At 41.2% G+C, this 19,576-nt stretch overlaps 4 protein-coding genes and 2 pseudogenes across 4 annotated transcripts; 5 read left to right on the top strand and 1 right to left on the bottom strand.

Annotated features, from left to right (window-relative positions):
• Positions 1-1,713: 1,713 nt before the first annotated feature.
• Positions 1,714-3,049, top strand: LOC149099660 (uncharacterized). The gene is made up of 2 exons (XM_089277771.1): positions 1,714-2,126; positions 2,212-3,049. Exons 1-2 carry the CDS (start codon positions 1,714-1,716, stop codon positions 3,047-3,049), a joined length of 1,251 nt encoding a protein of 416 aa, XP_089133897.1.
• Positions 2,450-10,177, bottom strand: LOC149099658 (uncharacterized; annotated as a pseudogene).
• On the top strand, positions 4,562-4,951 carry LOC149099659 (uncharacterized). Its single transcript, XM_089277772.1, has one exon. It carries the CDS (start codon positions 4,562-4,564, stop codon positions 4,934-4,936), a length of 375 nt encoding a protein of 124 aa, XP_089133898.1. The 3' UTR covers positions 4,937-4,951.
• On the top strand, positions 5,304-7,140 carry LOC110059780 (uncharacterized). Its single transcript, XM_089277770.1, has one exon. The coding sequence runs from the start codon at positions 5,304-5,306 to the stop codon at positions 6,708-6,710; it is 1,407 nt and encodes a 468-aa protein (XP_089133896.1). The 3' UTR covers positions 6,711-7,140.
• Positions 10,178-14,274: 4,097 nt separating the features above from the next.
• Positions 14,275-16,117, top strand: LOC149099657 (uncharacterized; annotated as a pseudogene).
• A 78-nt stretch (positions 16,118-16,195) lies between these two features.
• Positions 16,196-16,726, top strand: LOC149099656 (uncharacterized). Its single transcript, XM_089276884.1, has one exon. It carries the CDS (start codon positions 16,196-16,198, stop codon positions 16,724-16,726), a length of 531 nt encoding a protein of 176 aa, XP_089133010.1.
• The last annotated feature ends 2,850 nt before the right edge of the window (positions 16,727-19,576 follow it).

Raw genomic sequence — 19,576 nt, 5'->3', positions numbered from 1 at the left:
CGAATTGAACTGAAAGTTATATTTTTGTGAATCACTTATCTAGACCATTCATCTGAGAAAGTTTGAGGAATTTGATTTTTTCTGGTCCAAATGACCATAGTTGAAAATTACAGAGGGCGCCTCTTAGGAGTGTGTCGAGAGGTGTTGGAACAAATTGTTTTCTGTGAAATATGATAACTTGTTTACTATATTCTTGGTTCTTCCCCTCAAAACGATTATCTAAGCGACCTAACCATTGTTTGCAACGTCACATTTAGTCCCAGAAGTATTTCACCAAGTGGAAATTTAGGCAATGAATACTAAGGTGAGAGTTTTCGGGCACTAAATTAAGTCATGTGACACCTTCGCATCCATTCCTGAAGAGTGACATACTGTTGAGTGACGTATCTATTGCATGAACAGTCTCATATTTCGTCGCGTGACGCGTGTTCAATGTTGTGCAAAGGCTGAACGATTGTAAACCTACATGTACCTGTGCTCGAGTACTTGTGTTTCTCCAGTGTATCAATTTTATTGATAATCCAACGAAAGTGAGGGCAAATATATCATTTACATCGAGGGAAAACTAATGCTTCCAGTCATGAGGATGGATGTTAAAACCTTGAATTCGATGCGCCAGTGGCAGCGGGGTTTTCCGACTTTCCAAGGTAAGCGTGGATAATACAGAGCTCTGGTAAATTAGAATGAGAATTGATACCGTGATTTATTTACTAGTTGTAAATTCAGACTTAAATGCGAGGTTAAACTAAGCTAGAAATAATGGGTTTCCATTGAGATATTTGTTTCTGCCGGATTGTAAGTTGTCCCGGGAGGTTGTTGATAACCCAAGGCAATCGAGGTCGCGTTTATACTAAGTTGAAAATACATCAACGGACAGCACAATTTTCGCCGAAAATGCTGCCATCAATACGACTTAAATGCTGTATTATTTAATTTATTGACATATGCGACATTCTAGGATATAATATTGAGGACAACTTTTCGCGCTACAATTTATCAACGCACTTTTCGTAAGGAAAACGATGATTGACAACTAATGCCTTCTTTGCCATATTTTGGTAAGCAAAGGGGAACACGAACGCTTCATTCTGACTGTTAGCTTTTGATTTGCTGTTGGCAGACTTTTTAAGTTCACAATCGTACTGATTGGGTTTATTTTGTACTAAAGAAGTCGTACTTCTACTCATTGAGTTCAAATTTGGCGACCTGTCTTCATCCTACTTCCTGATTGGTTGGTAAATACTTATTCAGTACAGTGAAGTTAACTTAATGAGTTAGCGATCTGTGATTGGCTTATTGTGTACTTATTAGTTCATTCCAGATTCTTTTTGTGTGTTCCGGAATAGTTTTAGCCTGTGTTGTATGTTATTCAATGAAATTTGACTTGTTACGTAATAGATCAAAAACGAGTGCGAGTTTTTCATCAGGGGTTCCAAACACCGAGAAACAGATGAAAGCACGACGCCGAAGGCGGAGTGCTTTTATTGTTTCGAGGTGTTTGGAACCCCTGATGAAAAACGAAGCACGAGTTTTTGAGCTGGCTTCTCAAAGTAGCATGAGAATTTTTTTCGAAGAATAGGTAATTAGTAGGCGTGCTCAATAGGCTATTGTCTGTTTTTTATTCATATGGTAAATGAAATGAATCTTTTATATGCGGCCATGTGGGCAAGTTTTAAAGGTTGAATTTTTAATAAATTAACATTATGCCGCGTGATGGAGATCGAGTGGAGATCAGAACGTTTTCGAGTTCCAAAAACCTCTTCTCAAGAAAATGTTTTGGTGAATGATGCTGTTCCAGTTTCAACTAAGTATAAAAACAAGTGGGCTGTGAACATTTTTGCCGAATGGCAGAGGTTGAGAGAGGTTAAAGTTCTGGTATTAGATTGTGGCGGTCTCTTCAAGGACTACGATTTACACAATGTTACCGCTGTGAGTGTAGATATTGCTGGAATGGACGCTCTGTCGCTGAACTATTGGTTGTCAAAATTTGTGATGGAGGTAGCTAAAAAGTCCGGTGAAAGATACCCTCCGAAGTCTGTTTATGGTATCATTTGTGCCCTCAAGCGTTATTTGGAGGAAAAAAATGGATCAGAAGCTTTCAATCCTCTGGACGCTAGTGACAAAAGGTACTTGACAACTTTTAGAGCGAATTGGTTAGTAATTTAAAATGCACTGTTTCAGGACTTTAATTTTGTGTGTTATTTTTTGAAGGTTTGTCCTTTTCCGACGTTGCTTAGATGCCGAGATGAAGAATGGCGTTCGAGAAGGGCTTCACATTAAGTGTAAGAAAGAGGAAAAGGAGTTTGTGAGCGAGCAAGAAGCAGTATTCTGGCAAAAGAAATTGCTGGGAACTACATCAGCTAAGTCGTTATTGAACACGATCTATTTCTACAACGGAAAAGTTTTTGGGTTGCGGGGGGGAGATCACAGAAATATTGTTGTAAACAACTTTGAAATTGGTCCAAATTTTATTAAGTTTGAAGAAAATGCCTCTAAAACTTATCATGGAGGTCTTTGTGATCTAAAGTATGTGCCGCGAGTGGTCAAGCACGTTTGTCATTCTATTGAGGAAAAGCACGAGCCGTGCCTTGAGATATTCAGATTGTATGTAGGGTTAGTTGAGACTCATGCAAAGGAAGTTACTGCATTTTACTTTAAGCCATCAAAAACTAGGTTCGCATTCGATAAAGCGCCCGTAGGCATCAACAGCTTGAACAAGATTTTGCCTGACATGTGCGACACGGCAGGCTTTAAACGCAAAACCGCTCACAGTTTGCGCGTTACTTGTGTTTCCTCCCTGTTCAATTCTGGGGTTGAAGAAAAATTGATTCGCGAAAGGTCGGGGCATCCTTCTAATGCATTGTTGCAGTACGAAAAGCCTACAGAAGAAAATGTGTCTAAAGTTTCAAAGATCCTAGGTCCAAGTGTTGTTAGTACAACTACATGTTTTACCACAGAGAAACAGGATCAATCTTTAACGGATGTTGTTTTCCAGAAAGGAAAATTCAAAAACTGTACAATTAATGTAACGATGTCTAAGAAGGAATAATATGTTGCTGTATTGTTGTTGTAAGCAATGATTTAAGCGGGAAAAATGCTGTATTTAGAATTATAATTAAAACTGATTAAAATTCAAGTTTCTTGATCAGTGTCTTGATCAGTTTTTGAACTAATCTACCGTGTCTTGATTGGTATGTTCATTGGGTATCAACATACATGCACCTGACCCAATTGATGCGAGCTGATTGGGTCATCAGCTCATGAATAATTAATGAGTTTGAGAAATGTATTTCCACAACAATTTTAAGACCATGATATACCTCCTATTCACCAAGTTTTGAACTTTTACTTGCTATTAATTCGGTAAATAAATTTTAACCATGTTGCAGAGTATAGAACTGGTCATTAGTTCATGTGATAAATATTTCTACACTACTGATACATGTACACATCTACATGTACATCTACAGTATTATATATCTTCAACTCAAAGAATTCCAGAAGCTGAAGTTATTTATCATAATCATGGGAATTACTGGAAACAAGCAAAGCTGTCACAGCAGAACAAAAGCAATTCTTCTAAGGTTTCTTGTGGACCTTTTTACCGATGTCACGCAATTCCAAATTTTTTTACTCAAAGGAAAAATATGCCTCACTGCTCGATTTATCATGCCAAATGTAGTAAATATGCAAACTTTCATAAAAATCTGTTGCAAACTCATGAAAATATGGGACCCCAAACTTGCCAATGTTTAAAAAGAAATACATGCCAGGAGGTGGCTATTAGTTATAGGAAAAATACAAAAAATTGTAGTTGATATTGTGTGGCATTTGTAAAAAGGGCCATTATTTATTTACTAGTGCACTGCCCAAAATGTTTAGGAATATGCCTTCCATGTGGCTTTATATTTAACTCTAGTACTAAATAAACTGTTTAGATATCACAGGAAACCTTAGTAGGAGCAGAGAAAGTAAACAATGAAACCTGCATGAACCATCACTTTACTTTGGGTTTGCTAATTACCAGCAAACCCAAACTGAAAAGTATTCCTTAACAGTGGGTGGCTACAAATCAAAGAAAGCACTGCTGCTGGAGCCATAAAAACAGGTAATGGCATTTCTCAATGGACCACGTGTTGAATACATGGTACCAACTGGGCTAAGTCCAATTTTAAGGTTTTTCTTTAAGGCGGGGGTCTACCTGAAATTGACGCAAAAAAGTGTTTTTTGGTTTCATTCAGAAATGACAAGTTGAACTATTTGACTTTTCATTGGCAATTGCTTTTTTCTATTTTCTTACTATTTCGATAGGAAATAGTCGTTTATAAAAAAGCAGTATCTCGTTGCCATGGCAATGGTAGGTCGCATTTTTTGTTTTCCTCTTGTTTACTACCTTGAAACCCCCCCAAATATCGCTAAAACGGCCAGAAACGTTGCCCAGGTAAGTTTGGTGACCCTTACATGATGTAGCAGATGCACTATGGCCTTATGGGACAGTATACAGTGTGTGCAAGGCAAGGATTTCAGCGAACTTTTCATACAGCGAAAATTGTTATGAGAAATGTCTGGAAAAAAGAAACGAAGCCGTTACAGGAAAACGAGGAAAAGAAAAGCATTTAGTGGAGTGCACGTTAGTTTGATATCTGGAAAAGAAACTGTTTCGGAAGACAGTGAAATCGGTAAAATGGCTCCTTCAAAACCACGCACTTCTAAAGAGGAATTGTCTGATCAAGAGTCATCTTCTGCTGAGGAGAATGATCAACCAGTAAGCGCATCAAGAAAGAAAATGAAACTTCAGCTAGATGAGTCTTCTGATAGTTCCGAGAAGGAAATCGAAACAGAATGTAACGGTGAAGGATACAGGCTTGTGGATATGGAGGCTCTTTCCTCTTCACTGTCATGTGTACACAAATGTGAAGGAGGTGAGTTGTGGTGATCTTGTAATGTTTTCGAGATCTGCTCTGAGTGTAATAAATGTGTATAATTATGGGTAACATATTTCTTATATAACCTCTGTACATGACAGCTGACAAATAATTTGACTTTGCTTGCATGTGTACACTTTACACATGCTTTTTCAGTTAACTAACCTTGAAATGGTCTATTATAATTTCTGATATCTGGTTTCTTTCTGTTCAGCACATCTTACACTTGAGGAGAATGCTTCTAGGCGCGCTGGACTGATGTCAAGCCTTTCCTTTAACTGCAGTGATTGCAGTGAAAGCACTCCCTTGGAGACATCTGCCAAGATAACCAATAGGGGAAAATCATTTGATGTTAACTGAAGAGCAGTTTATCATTCCATGGAAACAGGAAGTGGTTATGAAGGCCTCTCCTCTTTCTGTGGAATTATGAACATGCCCTGTATGGCCAAGGCTGCATATTACAAGCAAGTGGAGAAAATTCTTGAAGCACAAGAAGATGAGGCACAACAAGAACTTAGAAATGCAGGCCAAAGGCTTCGAAAACTAATCTTAGAGGAAAACGATGAATCAGATAGCACTGCTATTCTTGATGCCGCTGTTAGTTTCGATGGCACATGGGCAAAACGGGGATTTACATCCATGACAGGGGTTGTCTTTGACATTTCAGTAGACACAGGGGAAGTCCTAGACTACCATGTGTTATCCAAAGCTTGTCAAACCTGTGCTAAAAAGGAAACACAATGCAATGGAAATGAGGAAATGTTTGAAGAGTGGCGAAGAGAGCATGTGGCAGCTGGTGAATGTGACATAAACTTCACTGGTAGTTCACCAGCAATGGAATCCGAAGGTGCTGCAGTTATTTGGAACAGGTCAATTCAACTTCACAATCTGCGGTACAAATGGATGGTTTCAGACGGAGATAGTAAAGCTTTCAACACCGTGGAAAATGTGTATGGAGAGCCGAAAGTTGTAAAACTGGACTGTGTAGGCCACGTTCAGAAAAGAATGGGAAAGCATCTCTTGAATGTTAAATCTCGGACAAAAGGGAAACTGGCTGATGGTAAACCAGTAGGTGGACGTGGGAGGCTCACTGAGGGCAAAATCAAACAGCTACAAAAATATTATGGTCTGGCAATCCGCCAAAACACGTTGAAACAAGCAAATCCCTCAGACCGAGAGGTCGATGTTGCTGTATATACAATGAAGAAGAACATTGTTGCAATTCTTCACCACAGTGTTGAATTAAACAATCCTACCAAACAACACCGCTTCTGTCCTGCTGGGGAGACTTCCTGGTGTAAGTGGCAGCAGGATGTAGCTACAGGCACTGCAACTTACAAGGGAGATGATTGTTTACCGGAGGTGTTTTTGGAGCTCTTACGTGCAACATTTATGACCCTAAGTGACTCAAAGCTCCTCGAAAGATGTGTACGGGGAGCAACCCAGAACCCAAATGAGGCTATAAACTCTTTGGTCTGGGTGCGCTCTCCCAAGCATAAGCATCATGGAGTCAAAATAATTCGTTTTGCCGCCGCATCTGCAGTATGCCACTTTCATGGAGGGGCTCTGAGCAGGAATAGAGTCATGGAGAGACTTGCCATTCCTGGTGGCACACATACCAAACACTCCTTTAGCTTAAAAGACAGGAAACGACTGCAGAAAGCAGATAGGCAAGCAACAGCCAAAGAGAAGAAGCGACGCCAAGGGCAACAGCTAGTGCGAGTTCGTCGAGAGGAGGCCTTGCGGGAGATGGAAGGAGTCACATATGAAGCTGGAGGCTTTTGATGATACTTTCCTTTGCTTCAAATAGCAAAATTGTGGCTTTATGACTCTTATTGACCTTACAATTGTACTATAGTTGCTTATTATTGAGTTTCCTAAGTTTAATGTTCTGTTTCTCAAAACGGGCTTTTTTACCCTTTGAGAAAAGATATCTTGAGAAGGATTAAAGCTATTGACCTGAAATTTTCAGGGCTTGAAGTTCTTTAAGAGTGGCTTGGGATGAGCTAAGGAATTGTCCATAGGGTTATTTCTAAAGAAATTGTTAACAGTACAAGTTGACAATTTTCAGCAAGAAACTTGAGTGACGTGCTGTGGCATGTCAATTTAAAATATTTACAAATCCTTAACTCATCCCAATAAGCAATCTATATACTGTATGTTATGCCAAGAAAAACTTCATAGCCTAAATTAAACAGCAGAAATGTTTTCTCAAGAGTGCAGTGGTCATTGACCGTATATGTCATGTTTGGACAGGGGCTGCGCTGTCAGTTTTGACCACCCTGTATTATAATCTCATTTTTTGACATCTTTGACTCATAAGCTTTCCAACGATATATAGTTTGCCATACTTTCAAGTCATATCTTGGAAGTTACGGTTATTTAAAAAAAGTCGCCTTTTTTAGGTAAAAGTGCAAAATAGGATGTTATGTCATTAAACATCCACTTCACTGATGACCTCACTTTGCTCATGGAGGAATTGAATGCCTCTTCATCTGCAGTAAGGTGACCTTTTTAAAAGGGGCTTGTATGTAAAGGGTAGCCTGGATCGCCATAAATGCATAAGGGATGGCCTGTTTGGTTGAAGGAGTACTGCTCCAGCTGATGCAGCAGTCCTGACATCCTTAACATTGCTGAGTCATGTCTTTTTCCTTCTGTTAACAAACCCAAATAATTAACATAAGCTTGAAAAAAGCATCTCCTATTTGGTAAATAGCTTGCCATAGTTTGATTTTGACTGTTATTCATGAACAGTCAACTTTACTGCATGGTATTGTACAAAGTGAATTGAAATCGATTCAAACATTTTTAAAAGTAATGCACACTGGGCTCCGAAGACATCGACAAACTCACAATGACGATGTTTGCAGAGGAAACTCATTGAAAGAAGGCTTAGCCTTTTAAACAAAAATACAATCTGTTTTTATTATAAATATGTCAATAACTTACTTCGGAAGGTTTCTATTAAACCTTCTAGGTCCCTTTATCTTAACCAATGACCTACACCATACTTGCTTCTCACCTCGATTCTCTTGCACATGAAAGACCAACAGGAATTTTTGGAGCAGGGAAGGAGCATGAGCTAGTTTTCAATGGGTTAAATCTCAGAAAAAGAATTTACATCTACATTCTTTACTCAGGGTTAATCCTTTTGATATTTAATAAAGCGGGCTTTTCTTTTTAAAAAGTGCCAATTTATAATTCTCTGTATTTGACTAAATTGTCAACGCCCCATCCCAGGCAACCCTTTGCGATCAAATGCCCCATGGTGGGGACCTAATATAATTTCTCCTGAACTTTTAAGAGCATTGTAACCATGAACTAATACAGTAGTTAAAGCTACCTAGTTCACAATATACCTATGAGAAAGTTGAGAAATAAAACTTTATTTTGTGAATGGCAACTCAGTCAATTGCAATGGGTAAATTGTCATGCTTGAAAGTTGAATCTGAATTTAGCAAATTTAGAACTCAACAAACAGAGCTGTTTCCTCAGCGGTCGGCATGACTCTGTTGACCACACTCTGGAAATACCCATACCACCCAGAGAAAATTGTACATATAGACTGATAGCAGAGCTCAAAACTTCTACCTTTCCCTTCTAAAAATGCACCCCAATCCCCATCTTTGCCCGGCCCACAATATCAGTAGTTACCACATTTCCCAGATAGCACTTTCTTTGCATTTTCGATAGCGTGATGAGGTAACGAAACCAAAATATACGTACAGTGTATCCATGAATTTACCTACAGGACCAAAGAAACTGGTGATCATACCATTTGGAGCCATAACAAACTAGAACTTTAAGTAGTGCACTCTTTTGTGGCCATTATACCTGACGTGCTGGTTTTCTCTAGGCTGGCGGATTGGTCTAATCATGTCATCAACAAAGCCCCAGCAGTTGCCTAAGGCTGCACCTTTCTGGTAAATGGCTCGCGCAAATTTGTCCAGGTGATGCGGCTGTAATTAAGGCTGGTTGAGATCTTGAATCAGATGGCCTTGATTATTGTCAACATCATCAGTTACTTCTGCTAAAATTAAGCTGATTTTGGGGACCAAGCAACTGAAACAAGGAGCCATGTCACTCAGTTGACATGGATACCATAAATGATCTAATAAAGGCCGGGGGTGTTTATTAAATTTCAAGGGTCCAAGGGGGGCATTTAAAAGAGAGAGGCGTTTATTTTAATAACTGTAACATGGTAACCTAAATACGGTATTATAATAATCTAAATGACAGAGCTTTAGCACACTATTAAGTCTGTCCGCTGATAAGTCTAAACCGTCTACAAATCCATAACGGTATATGGTACATACAAAGTGGCAGAAAAGGGTACTGGTAGTTCTTATAGCTCAATGTCAACATCCGAGTCCTCGTTGACCACCATGGTATTTTCATCGCCGGCCTCTTCTATGTCTGAGTTAGTTATTGCTTGAAATGGGTCTGGAAGAGTTGGCTCATCAAGCACGGAAAGTTGTGCCTTCAACTACTCTGCTCCTGCTTCGCATGGTTGGCCCTTCTTGAAACAATGGATCTCTGAATCTTGAGAGCCATCAACGGCTAGATTTAATGCGCAGGACTTAAATGATTTTGTAATTACCTCAGTGGGGAGCCGTGCCCAGGTGGTCAACACCCATTCTACAATGGTCTTTCCTGGTGGTGGTCGCATGTTTCCTGCCTCTGTAAATTCTTGTACACCACTAGCCATCCACTCATTATACTGTTCAGATACTAATAAAATAGAGGGCAAAATTACTGAATGCTGATTGGTCAATGAAGAGGGTATTTTTTCTTAATTTGGGATGTTCGACAGAATTGATACGACTGAAGCAAATTTGCTTCGTCTTGACAAACTCGATTCTTTCATTGACAGGCTTCAACTTGAACGTTTCACAGCGGTAAAGTGGATCAGACCTGGTACACATTAGACACTGGACCCCCTTTTTGCGATCCGTTTTGACTGCAAAGTTACTGTTCTTGCTGTCCCTCTTCTGACCTTCGGTTGTCAGCGTGGTAAATCTGTGATGATTAGCATCATGCCTCTTGGAACTCGGAGGCTTTGTTTTGGCTGAAGAACTTGAGAAGAACGGATGGTTTGCTACATCAGCGTGATCGTTCAAGAAGTTAACAACGTCCCTAAAGGAAGGCATGATTTGCCCTTGATGTTCGAGCTTCTTCAAGTGTTCTCTGAATTTGGCTTGCACCCACTTAGGTAATCTTAGAATCATTTTTTCAAGGTTGTCAGTGTTCATTTCTCCTAGACAGTTCATAGCTTTCAAGGTATCGTACATAACCTGAGCTGTATCTGCGTAACGCTGCAGGTCTCGTTTATCCTGAGGGGCTATGGCGGGGCTTTTCACCAAGGTGTCAGCACATGCTCGTACTATCTTAAAGGGTTGACCAAAGCGATCTTGAAGAACTCTTGAAGAGCCTTCGTTAAGCCTCCTGGAACGGACTCGTACCTCTGCACGGCTAATAAAGCGGGGCCTTCGAGAAATTGCAACAGTCGGGCCATTTTCGTCGGTTCGTCTAAGACCTTTGACTCCACCATTTCATGAAACCTCTGACGAAACATCAGGTAGTTTTCAGGGGACCCATCGAACTTGACAACTTGGAGAGCCGGTAGACCATGATCAGCATTCATTTTCTCCATGGTAGAGGCGATCATAGCAAGAAGGTTTCCGCTGACAGGCTGTGGAGTAGGCAAAAGGCACTGTGAAGGGGCTGCAACACTAGGGACGGCAGTATGATTATCACTTTGAACTGCAGCACTTAAACCGGTAGCCAGGAGATAAGGAGGAACCACAGAATCATGACTATGTGCAACACGCGTACTGGTAAGGTCAGCCGTATTAGCCGGAGCCGAAGACATTGGAGGGCCAACTGGTAATAAAGACACGCGCGAAGATGTCTCTGGCAATCTAGGAACTTGCAAGGAGGATGAAACCAAGGAAACTTGCGTGGACGTGGCTTGGGACACACCAACATACGGGAATGTCGCAGGAAACGCTGTTGGCTGGGTTGACACGACTGGGCGCGTGTAAACTTGCGTTGACACAGGTGGAGGCACGAACACAGCTGGAAGCGTGGGGGCTTGCGTGGATAGGGCTGGAAATGCATAAGCTCGCATGGTCACAGCTGGAAACGTGTAAGCTTGTGTGGAAACAGCAGGAAGCATGTAAACTTGCGTGTTCTTGGGTGGAGACGTGTACACTTGCGTGGAAGCAGCTGGAGTCATGTGAGCTTGCGTGTTGATGACAGAAAACGTGTAGACTTACGTGGATGTAGGTGGGGTCGTCAATGAAGAGGTGTTAGAGGTTATCCCAAATGCCAACCCTGGTGGAACGCGAGTGTGATGTGATAAAGAATTCGTGTTAAACATAAGCTCCGAATACTCGTTCTCGGCTAATTCGGCTTCTAACTTAGCTATTTCAGTCCTTTCTTTCACTTTTGCGACGTCCTTTTCGGCCTCCAGCTTCACCATCTCCAATTCAAGCTGTTTCTGGCTCATTTCCATTTCTAAACATTTCACTTCTATCTCGATGGATCTTTTTCGTTTTTGTTCAGTTTGTTTCGCAGCTAGCGCAGCCTTGGCCGCTGCCGTTCTTGTGTCGCGAAGTCTTGCGCTTGCCTCACTAAGCCTTGAAGAAGCACGACTGCTTGCAGAGAGCAGAGATCTTGTTGGCGATACCATACCAAAATTGGCAAAGTCCTGAGATACTTGTTCGTTAAAATGTGTGGCGGCAGCTGTATATTCCTCGATCTTCAGGTCGTACTGGAGTTTTCTCGTTTCTTGAGTAACGTATTGTGTATCAACCTCATGAATTTCGATGCTATCTTCGTCCAGGAGACTTCTATATCATGTAGCATTTACCTGGAAATTACTCCACGCTTTGTCCAGAGTTGCCTGAATGGACTTAACTTTCACTAGATTTGTGTAGTTGACAAGGAGAGCGTCAATTTGTGAGCAGGCTTTAGACATGGCCGAAACATATCCTGCACGCGACTTTCGTAGAGCGTGCAAAGCTTCTTGCATGGCTCCTTCTTGAAGAGAGCTCGACGTTTTCTTTCGTGAACTTGAGCGAGCGGCAGGGACTGTCGTCGCGTTCGCCATACCAACTAACTCATTTTGGAATTTACAATGAAGAGGCAGAGGGCCGACTTCAGACACAACTTAAAGTGAGATTCAATTAGTCCTGACCAGCAAATTTATTTGACTTTCCATAGGAGGAAAGTAAATTCCTAAATATAAACATAAGACGAATTAATACAAATTACTAACCGAAGACGGCAGAAAACTAGGAGGAAAATACAAAACAGACGATAAACTAAACGGCTTACCAAAATGCTGGCAACGGGGTTCTGAGAACCAAGAAGTTAGAAGTGTACCGGACGATAAACTAGCACTAAATGAACATGAAGGAATAACACAAATATATACGCAATGAAATTTACATACGACGCGAGAAAAAAAGCGTGCAGAATGTGAAAAAATACATTAACATACAAAACAAAAAAGGACACAAAGAAAACACGAAATATGGAAAACACCAAATACAGAAAACACAAAATAGCTGCAACAAATAATGTCAATGAATTTTAAGCAAGGATTGGTACTGTCAATTAATAAGTAAAGTAAGTATTGTAAAAAAGAAATGCAACTGACACTTTTAATTAACATTTATCTGCTCTATATATTTCCAGTGTTCTATGAAAAACTCTCAGCTGGTTTATGAATTCCTACAGAATAAGAGGAATCTTTTACCTGCCCGTGCATTATTCACAGGATTTGAACTTGAAGAGTATAATTGAAATCTTATTTGCATGGTCTTTACTAAAATACTTTGGTCAGAAAAACATAAAATAGCACAACATTTATTTTCAGTGATCTTAGTGTTTCAAGCACTCTGATTGGTTTGCTATCTCAGGCTAATCAGGATTATTCTTTCCCTTCTGAGTAAATAATGTGTGATCTAAACAAAAACAAAATGGCTGACGTAAACTTACGTTTCGCCAGTGTTTCTAAGTTGTAAATCCTCAGAATACAAGATGCTGTACCAGAAAATACAAAGGCTATGAAATTTGGCCTGAAAGTTTTAGAAGGATATAAAAGACTTTGTATTTTCCACTGGCCGAGGAACAAAATGAGTGGAAAATGTTTTCTAACACACCGTTGGTACCTGGGCCCGAGGGGTTGCTTTTTTGAGTCACGTACTCAGTGTTGTTTGCCAGTTGCTTTCTTGCTGTCTGCCATTCCTGACAAATATTTCAGAGCACAATAGTTTCTGGAGGTTTTATTGCCTATACTGTTTGTTGTTTTGGTGCTGTACCATGAGTGCTAAGACGACTAGGTCAAAGTCTCAGTCAAGCGCAGTGAAGCGGCTCCAAGTGCATAATCAAAGCCCAGAGAAAGAGCACCAGTCTCGTAGTCACAGTTCTTGCCATTTGCGAAGTCGTAGCCCGGTGCTGCAAGTACATGATCAGACAGATAGAGAGTGGTCATTGGATCGCTCTGACCAACGAGGACCATTGCAGTCTTCCAATGATACCTCAGATTGGGCTAAAGAGTTGCTTTTGCAGCGAAAGGTGTACGGAAAGGAGCTTAAACGATTAAAAGCAGAGCTTGCTTCAAAACCTAATAAGGCGGGAAAGCACAAGGAGACGGATCCTGAATTTAAATTCGAAGGTAATAAAAGAACAATACCAATTAAACAAGAAGGTGCTCAAGAAGATCAAAGCAGCAAAGGATGTGGGAGAGGAACACTTTAGGAACAAGCTTTTGAAGAAGGTGAGCAGTTATTGATAGAACATAACAAACACATTTGCATTGCAGAAAGATATGGCTGGGATACCATAGAATGCTACACCACTGATCCCATCACGAGTGACTCGGATGATCAGAAGAAGACTAAAAAGGCGGTCAAGGAGTGCAAGTTGTTACGGGAGGAAAAACACAAAGTAAAGTCATTGAAGTCCAAGTGGCCGGTGCCAATACAGTGCGGAGTGGAGAGGCGTGTGGTTTTGGAGAAACCGCCATTGAGTTCAGTGGCAGGAAAAGTGTCGACCATCTCAGTTACGCATGACTCTTGTACTTGTTTCCGCTGTTTTCGCCCCGGACACCTTGCCCATGACTGTCAAGCAGCTACCACAAGCAACGGATCAGGACAATCTCAATCCTCTGGGCTTGCATCAAGTAGTTAATGCTGATACTGAACAGTGTTTGGACTCGATGTTGAATAATTTTCAGGACATGTGTCAATTAATGGAGCAACAGGTTTTGGAGCCAGTATCTTCCGTACAGGTTAAAGGTAGACTTAAGGAGAACATTGTGTTTTAGAAGGACAATGGGATGTCTAAATGGGTACTAAGCATTATAGTTCAGAGGAGTTTTCAGAATCATCCTAGTGTTGTTCAGAACCAGGACTTTCTGTGCCAAGAACTTAAGAAACTTGTAGCCTCTGGTGTGGTGGTGGAGGTGATGCAGGAAAATGTGTTGGTTGTTAATCCATTGGGCATTGTGTCTCGCTTGACAGGCTCCCTGGTTTCTATGTCACCTGCCATGGGTCCAGTTGTACGTCTTTGGACATGAGCAATGTACAGAGACATTTGCCTAGCCCCTTGTTGGGATCAGCCAATATGTTTGTCTTCTGACAGTCGCTCGGAGGTGCTTTTTTGGCAACAGAACTTTGACAACAGCGGGTATCTGATCTGGGCACCTAGCCCTAAAGTTGAGGTCTTAACATGTTCAGATACTAGCGGTCTAGGTTGGGGAGGCTTTGCCATTCACATTAATGGTAAACCAACTGTGGGAAGCTGGTCAGAGGAAGAGAGTGGCAAGAGCTCTACATTCCGAGAGTTAAGAGCCATACAGTATGTGTTGGAGTTGTACAGTGAAGACCTTTGTGGGAAAGAGGTGTGTCACAGGACTGACAACAGGAACGCAGAGTTCATAATCTCTGTTGGTAATAGATTACCAGACCTTTGTAAGGACGCCGTGTCAGTTTGCAAACTTTGTTGTGAGTTAAACATTCAGCTATCTGTGGAGTGGGTCAGTAGAAATGATAACAGTACTCTGATGAGCTTCCAAGAGTGGAGGATGCTACTGACTACATTCTGGATTCCAAGTGCTTTTGTTATATTGATCAGTTATGGGGATCTCATACTGTCAACAGATTTGCCAGCATTAAAACTAAACAGCTGGACAGGTATTGCATTCAATACCGCAACCCTGGTTGTGAGGCTAGTAATGTGTTTACAGTTTCCTGGTCATCGCATAACAATTGGAATTTTCCACCTCCCCTGCTTATTCCAAAGGTTCTGAGACACCTCTGCCGGCCTTGAGTATGGTACACTGCTCCAGAGTGGCCTTCTGCAGTGTGGTGGCCTCTCCTTGTTGACAGGTCTGGACCTTAGAAAGGCTTTGTGAAGGACTGTTTGCGGATTGAATCTCACAAGGGAATCTTCCTCTCAGGGTCTGCAGCCAGCAGTATTTTCACTTCTGGAATTCCATCATTTGCTGTTTAAGCCTTTAGGATTTGTTTTGTGATATGGTGGGAAGCACCTGATGTGCTGTTGTGGCATTGCTCTGCCAAGGGAGTGTACCCCTATGCTGGTCAAGTATGGGGTATACATTTGTAGTGATGAAGTATGTTGTTAGGGAATGTCACTGATGCTGTTATGGCATGTTAGGCTTTTCTAGTGACAGAAGCTGTTAGGGCATGTCTCTATGTCGTTACGGCTATCTTCTCTGCAGTTAGGGCTAGGCTAATGCTGCGGTGGCATTTTCTGTGTTGTTGTTGTTAGGGCATGTTACATATCATTATTAGTATGTGATATCTGTACATGCTGTTCGCAGATGTTTTTGTGCCAAGCATCTTGCTGTTTATTTGTGGAATTGTGATTGATGATGTTTGGGCAGCATGCCTCGTAACTTACTTAGCATTCCTTGAGTTGGGCCTCTGTGAAACAACTAGCTGTCGGCTTACAATTATGTTTTGTTCCTTACACTGTCATGTTATGTGATTTCAGTGCCCAGTGGCAACACTGGCAAGTTGGACCTGTCATTTTTGGTACCTGTGGATGGACTGCAACATCCACTGCTGCATCAGCTGGCCAAGGGGTTGCCCTCAGTTCGGCTTCAAGATAAAGCTCCAAAGACAGTCAACAGTTATCTCCACGAGTTTGGGGCGTAGAAGTGTTGGGCAGAGCAGTGCCGTGTGTCAGCTCTATCAGTGGAGCCAGTGGTATTCTCCCTGTATCCAGTTAAGTTGATGCACGAGAACAAGTCAGTTTCTATCATTGACTCTGCTTTGTATGGAGTGAGCTGGGTACAGAAGAAGGTAGGTCACCCACAAGTCACTGAGAATCCTTTCGTGACCCAGGTGGCAGATGCTGCTGCACGCAAGAAAACCCTTACGGCAGATCAAGTGATGCACATTATATTTCGTTTAGAGAAGGGCAGTCTGGCAGATGTACAAGTTGCAGCGATATTTGCCATGGGGTTTTTTGGTTTCTTATGGTGGGATGATTTAAGCAATCCGGCAGTGGATGATCTGTTATTTGCTGATTCACATGTTGCAGTCTGTTTGCTCCAACATAAGAATGACCAATTCCAGGAAAGGTCATGGGTCTTCATTGCAAGAAGTGAAGCAGCCCCTTGCCCGGTGGCAGTGTTTCTTAAGATGGGCAGTCATTCCGAGGGGTCACGGCTGTTTTGCAGGATCCAGAGCACAACGAGAGGCCAGGTGCTTAAGCACCCATGTTGTATTCTCATGCGAGCAAGCTGGTACAGAAAGCATTGAAGAGTGAGGGGTTGGACCCAAGCTTGTATAGTCTTCACAGCCTCCAGTGAGGGGTGCTTCATCTGCTGCAGCACTTGAGATTCCAAATCACCTACTCCAGAGGCAGGGAGGATGGAGAAGCGCTCGGGCAAAAAACAATCATATCTAGGAATCATTAGACTCCTTGCTGCTAGTTATGAGGAAGATTCATGGCTCAAGTTGAAAACTGTTTGTTAAGTGGCCTCTTAATGTGGGAGATCTTTATAGACATTGGAACATTTAAGGATTAAATGATTAAAGATTTAAAGATAAATTAAGGATTTGAGGATCCAGACTTGCTTGCTGCATGGACAATATGCATTGTTAAGAACTTCTGATGTTACACTTTCCATAGTATCGCAGACTAACATAGGCTGGTTGTTTGTGCCTTTGTGATGCTGGGCTCTCTATGCTTTGTAATTTGCGGCGGTCAGCTTAACAAAGGCTCCCAGAGGTGTGTGAGAAATTGTATTTTCCACTGGCTGAGGAACAAAATAAGTGGAAAATGTTCTCTCACACACCACTGGGGCCTAGGCCTCAGGGGTTGTTTTTTGCTCAGTGTTGTTTGTCAGTTGCTTTTTTGCTGTCCGCTATTGCTGGCAAATATTTCAGAGCCCCAGTTCCCACCCAACCCTTCATTTGAGTTGATAGCATACACTCTGTTAGTTAGATATTCTTTTTAAGATTTTCAGCATAGAGTCTTACTAGGCTTATATCTTTTGTTTCATATTACTGTATTTTTGCCTACATTACGTATAATGTTAGGCTGAATTGGTTAGATAAAAGAGTCAATTGGCAGTGGTCAGCTTGACAATGGCCCCCAGAGGTGAGTGAGAAATAAACTTTACCTGGAAAACTGGACACCAATATCCCTTCTTAAGACTGACTACAAAATAGCAACAAAGACTATACCAGGTAGAATTTCCACAGCTCTTCCCAAACTAATACATGAAGACCAAACCAGATATGTTAGACTGACACATTGGCCAAAACATAAGGCTAGTTAAAGACATAAAGAAAATAACAACCTTAGAAAACATTCCCGCCATGGCAATTTTCATCGATTTTAAAAAAGCCTTTGATTCAGTGGATTGAAATTTCTTCGCTGGATTAAGACGTTCTAAACCAATATCGAAATACAGAGAATACTCAGAATACAAGATGCTGATACAAAGGCTATTAAATTTGGCCTGAAAGTTTTAGAAGGATAGAAAAGACATTCCACTTTCCAGCAGTTTCAGGACATGACATCCTTGGCAATAACAGATTTCATCAATCTAAGCAAACCCGACTGCCATGTCTGCTCTTTGCCCTGCATTGGGAGAAATGAATACTGCAGGGTTCATCAGCTGAGGCATCACCTGCTATTTAAGAAAGCACCTAAACAAATGTTCAGGGAAATGTCTTTGCGCAAGAAAACATCCCATTTTCACCACAGTCCTGTGTGCACAGTATAAATTTCAGGTTGATACTTCACCAACTGCTCTTTCAGATTACATTCCAAGTCAAAATGAAAACTTTGATTAAATGGTGAAATTATTTTGCAAACAGACTTTTGATTTAGATTGCTGATTTGAACAGTGCATTGTTTCCCCCAGACCGTGCCATTGCGGGAATTCTGTGTTGCAATCAGAGATGGCCCCCCAAAAAACGAAAAAAGGGCCTATTTGGCCCTTTCCTTTTATAAGGCTGCAGGCTTAACATAAGCATAGTATTTTAAAAGCCATCCCAGGACTCGAAATTGCGACTGATATGGTCGCAATGCAACTAACATTTAATCCTTGGTGACCAAAAATTCTGGTTTAGTCGCCATGATAGCGACTACATTTCTGTGTTAACGATCAATAATGGTTATTTTCTCACACATTACGTCCTTCGAGAAAACCATATTGAAATATATTCGCTTCTAAAACATTCAACATAAGAAGTCAATTAATCCTTTTGCTTTGCTGTATTGATTCCCTAACATTTGAAAAGTTGAAAATGGCTGACCATGTTTGAAATCACCCTATAATGCATTACAAACCTTTGATCATTGACTACGTCATGTATGCCTAAAGATTGCTCTCTAGTAACGCACAGATCCTTCTTACTAGTATCTGGTGCCCAAACAATTTGCATTTGGCAACTATTTTTAACCAACTATTATTTATTGGCCACTTTCCTAAAAAATTGGCCCCTACAAGAGGGTTCCAGGGACCACTTATGCCATCAAGTAAAATTTTCTGGCTGAAACACTGCAGTGTTAAGGACGGTGCCTACTAAATACAAAAGTTTTTGTGCTAGATTAGGACCATGTGGAAAAAGTAGATCTTTGCAAGGGCTGGGGGACAGACACGATTATTTAGGAATTTATCCATGGTCAAGAAAGTCAACAATCCAACCAGGAACACTGGACAATCCAGAAGCCCTTCCTGTGTACACTATTCCCAGAGTTATTTGAACCATAGGACACAGGACATGGAATGCCCTAGGAGGCCCTCCCATGAATGGCACATTCCCAGTTATTTGAACGATTGTATAGTAGACAAGGTTGCTGAATACTCAGTGCTTGGTTAGACTCACATACAGACCTCTCAAGTCTCACAATTTTGTCGTGAGACTCACGGTTTTCAGTTCAATCTCATGGTCTCATGACGAGACAGACAAATCTCACGATAAATAGAGGTGCACACTGAAAGGATAAATTTTTGTATAATTTCATTTTTGGCTTGCTTAAGTGAGCTTCTTGTGCCAATTCTGTGCAAATCCATGGGTAAACTTAACAAACTTGTTCAGTTCTTCATTCATTTGTTTGCTAGAAATACAGTCCATGACAGACAGTCCATGACC

The sequence above is a fragment of the Orbicella faveolata genome, unplaced genomic scaffold (assembly GCF_042242905.1).
Source record: "Orbicella faveolata isolate gen_17 unplaced genomic scaffold, um_ofav_v1 contig_46, whole genome shotgun sequence".
Taxonomy (NCBI): Eukaryota; Metazoa; Cnidaria; class Anthozoa; order Scleractinia; family Merulinidae; genus Orbicella; species Orbicella faveolata.
This window is presented reverse-complemented; position numbering and strand designations above follow the sequence as displayed.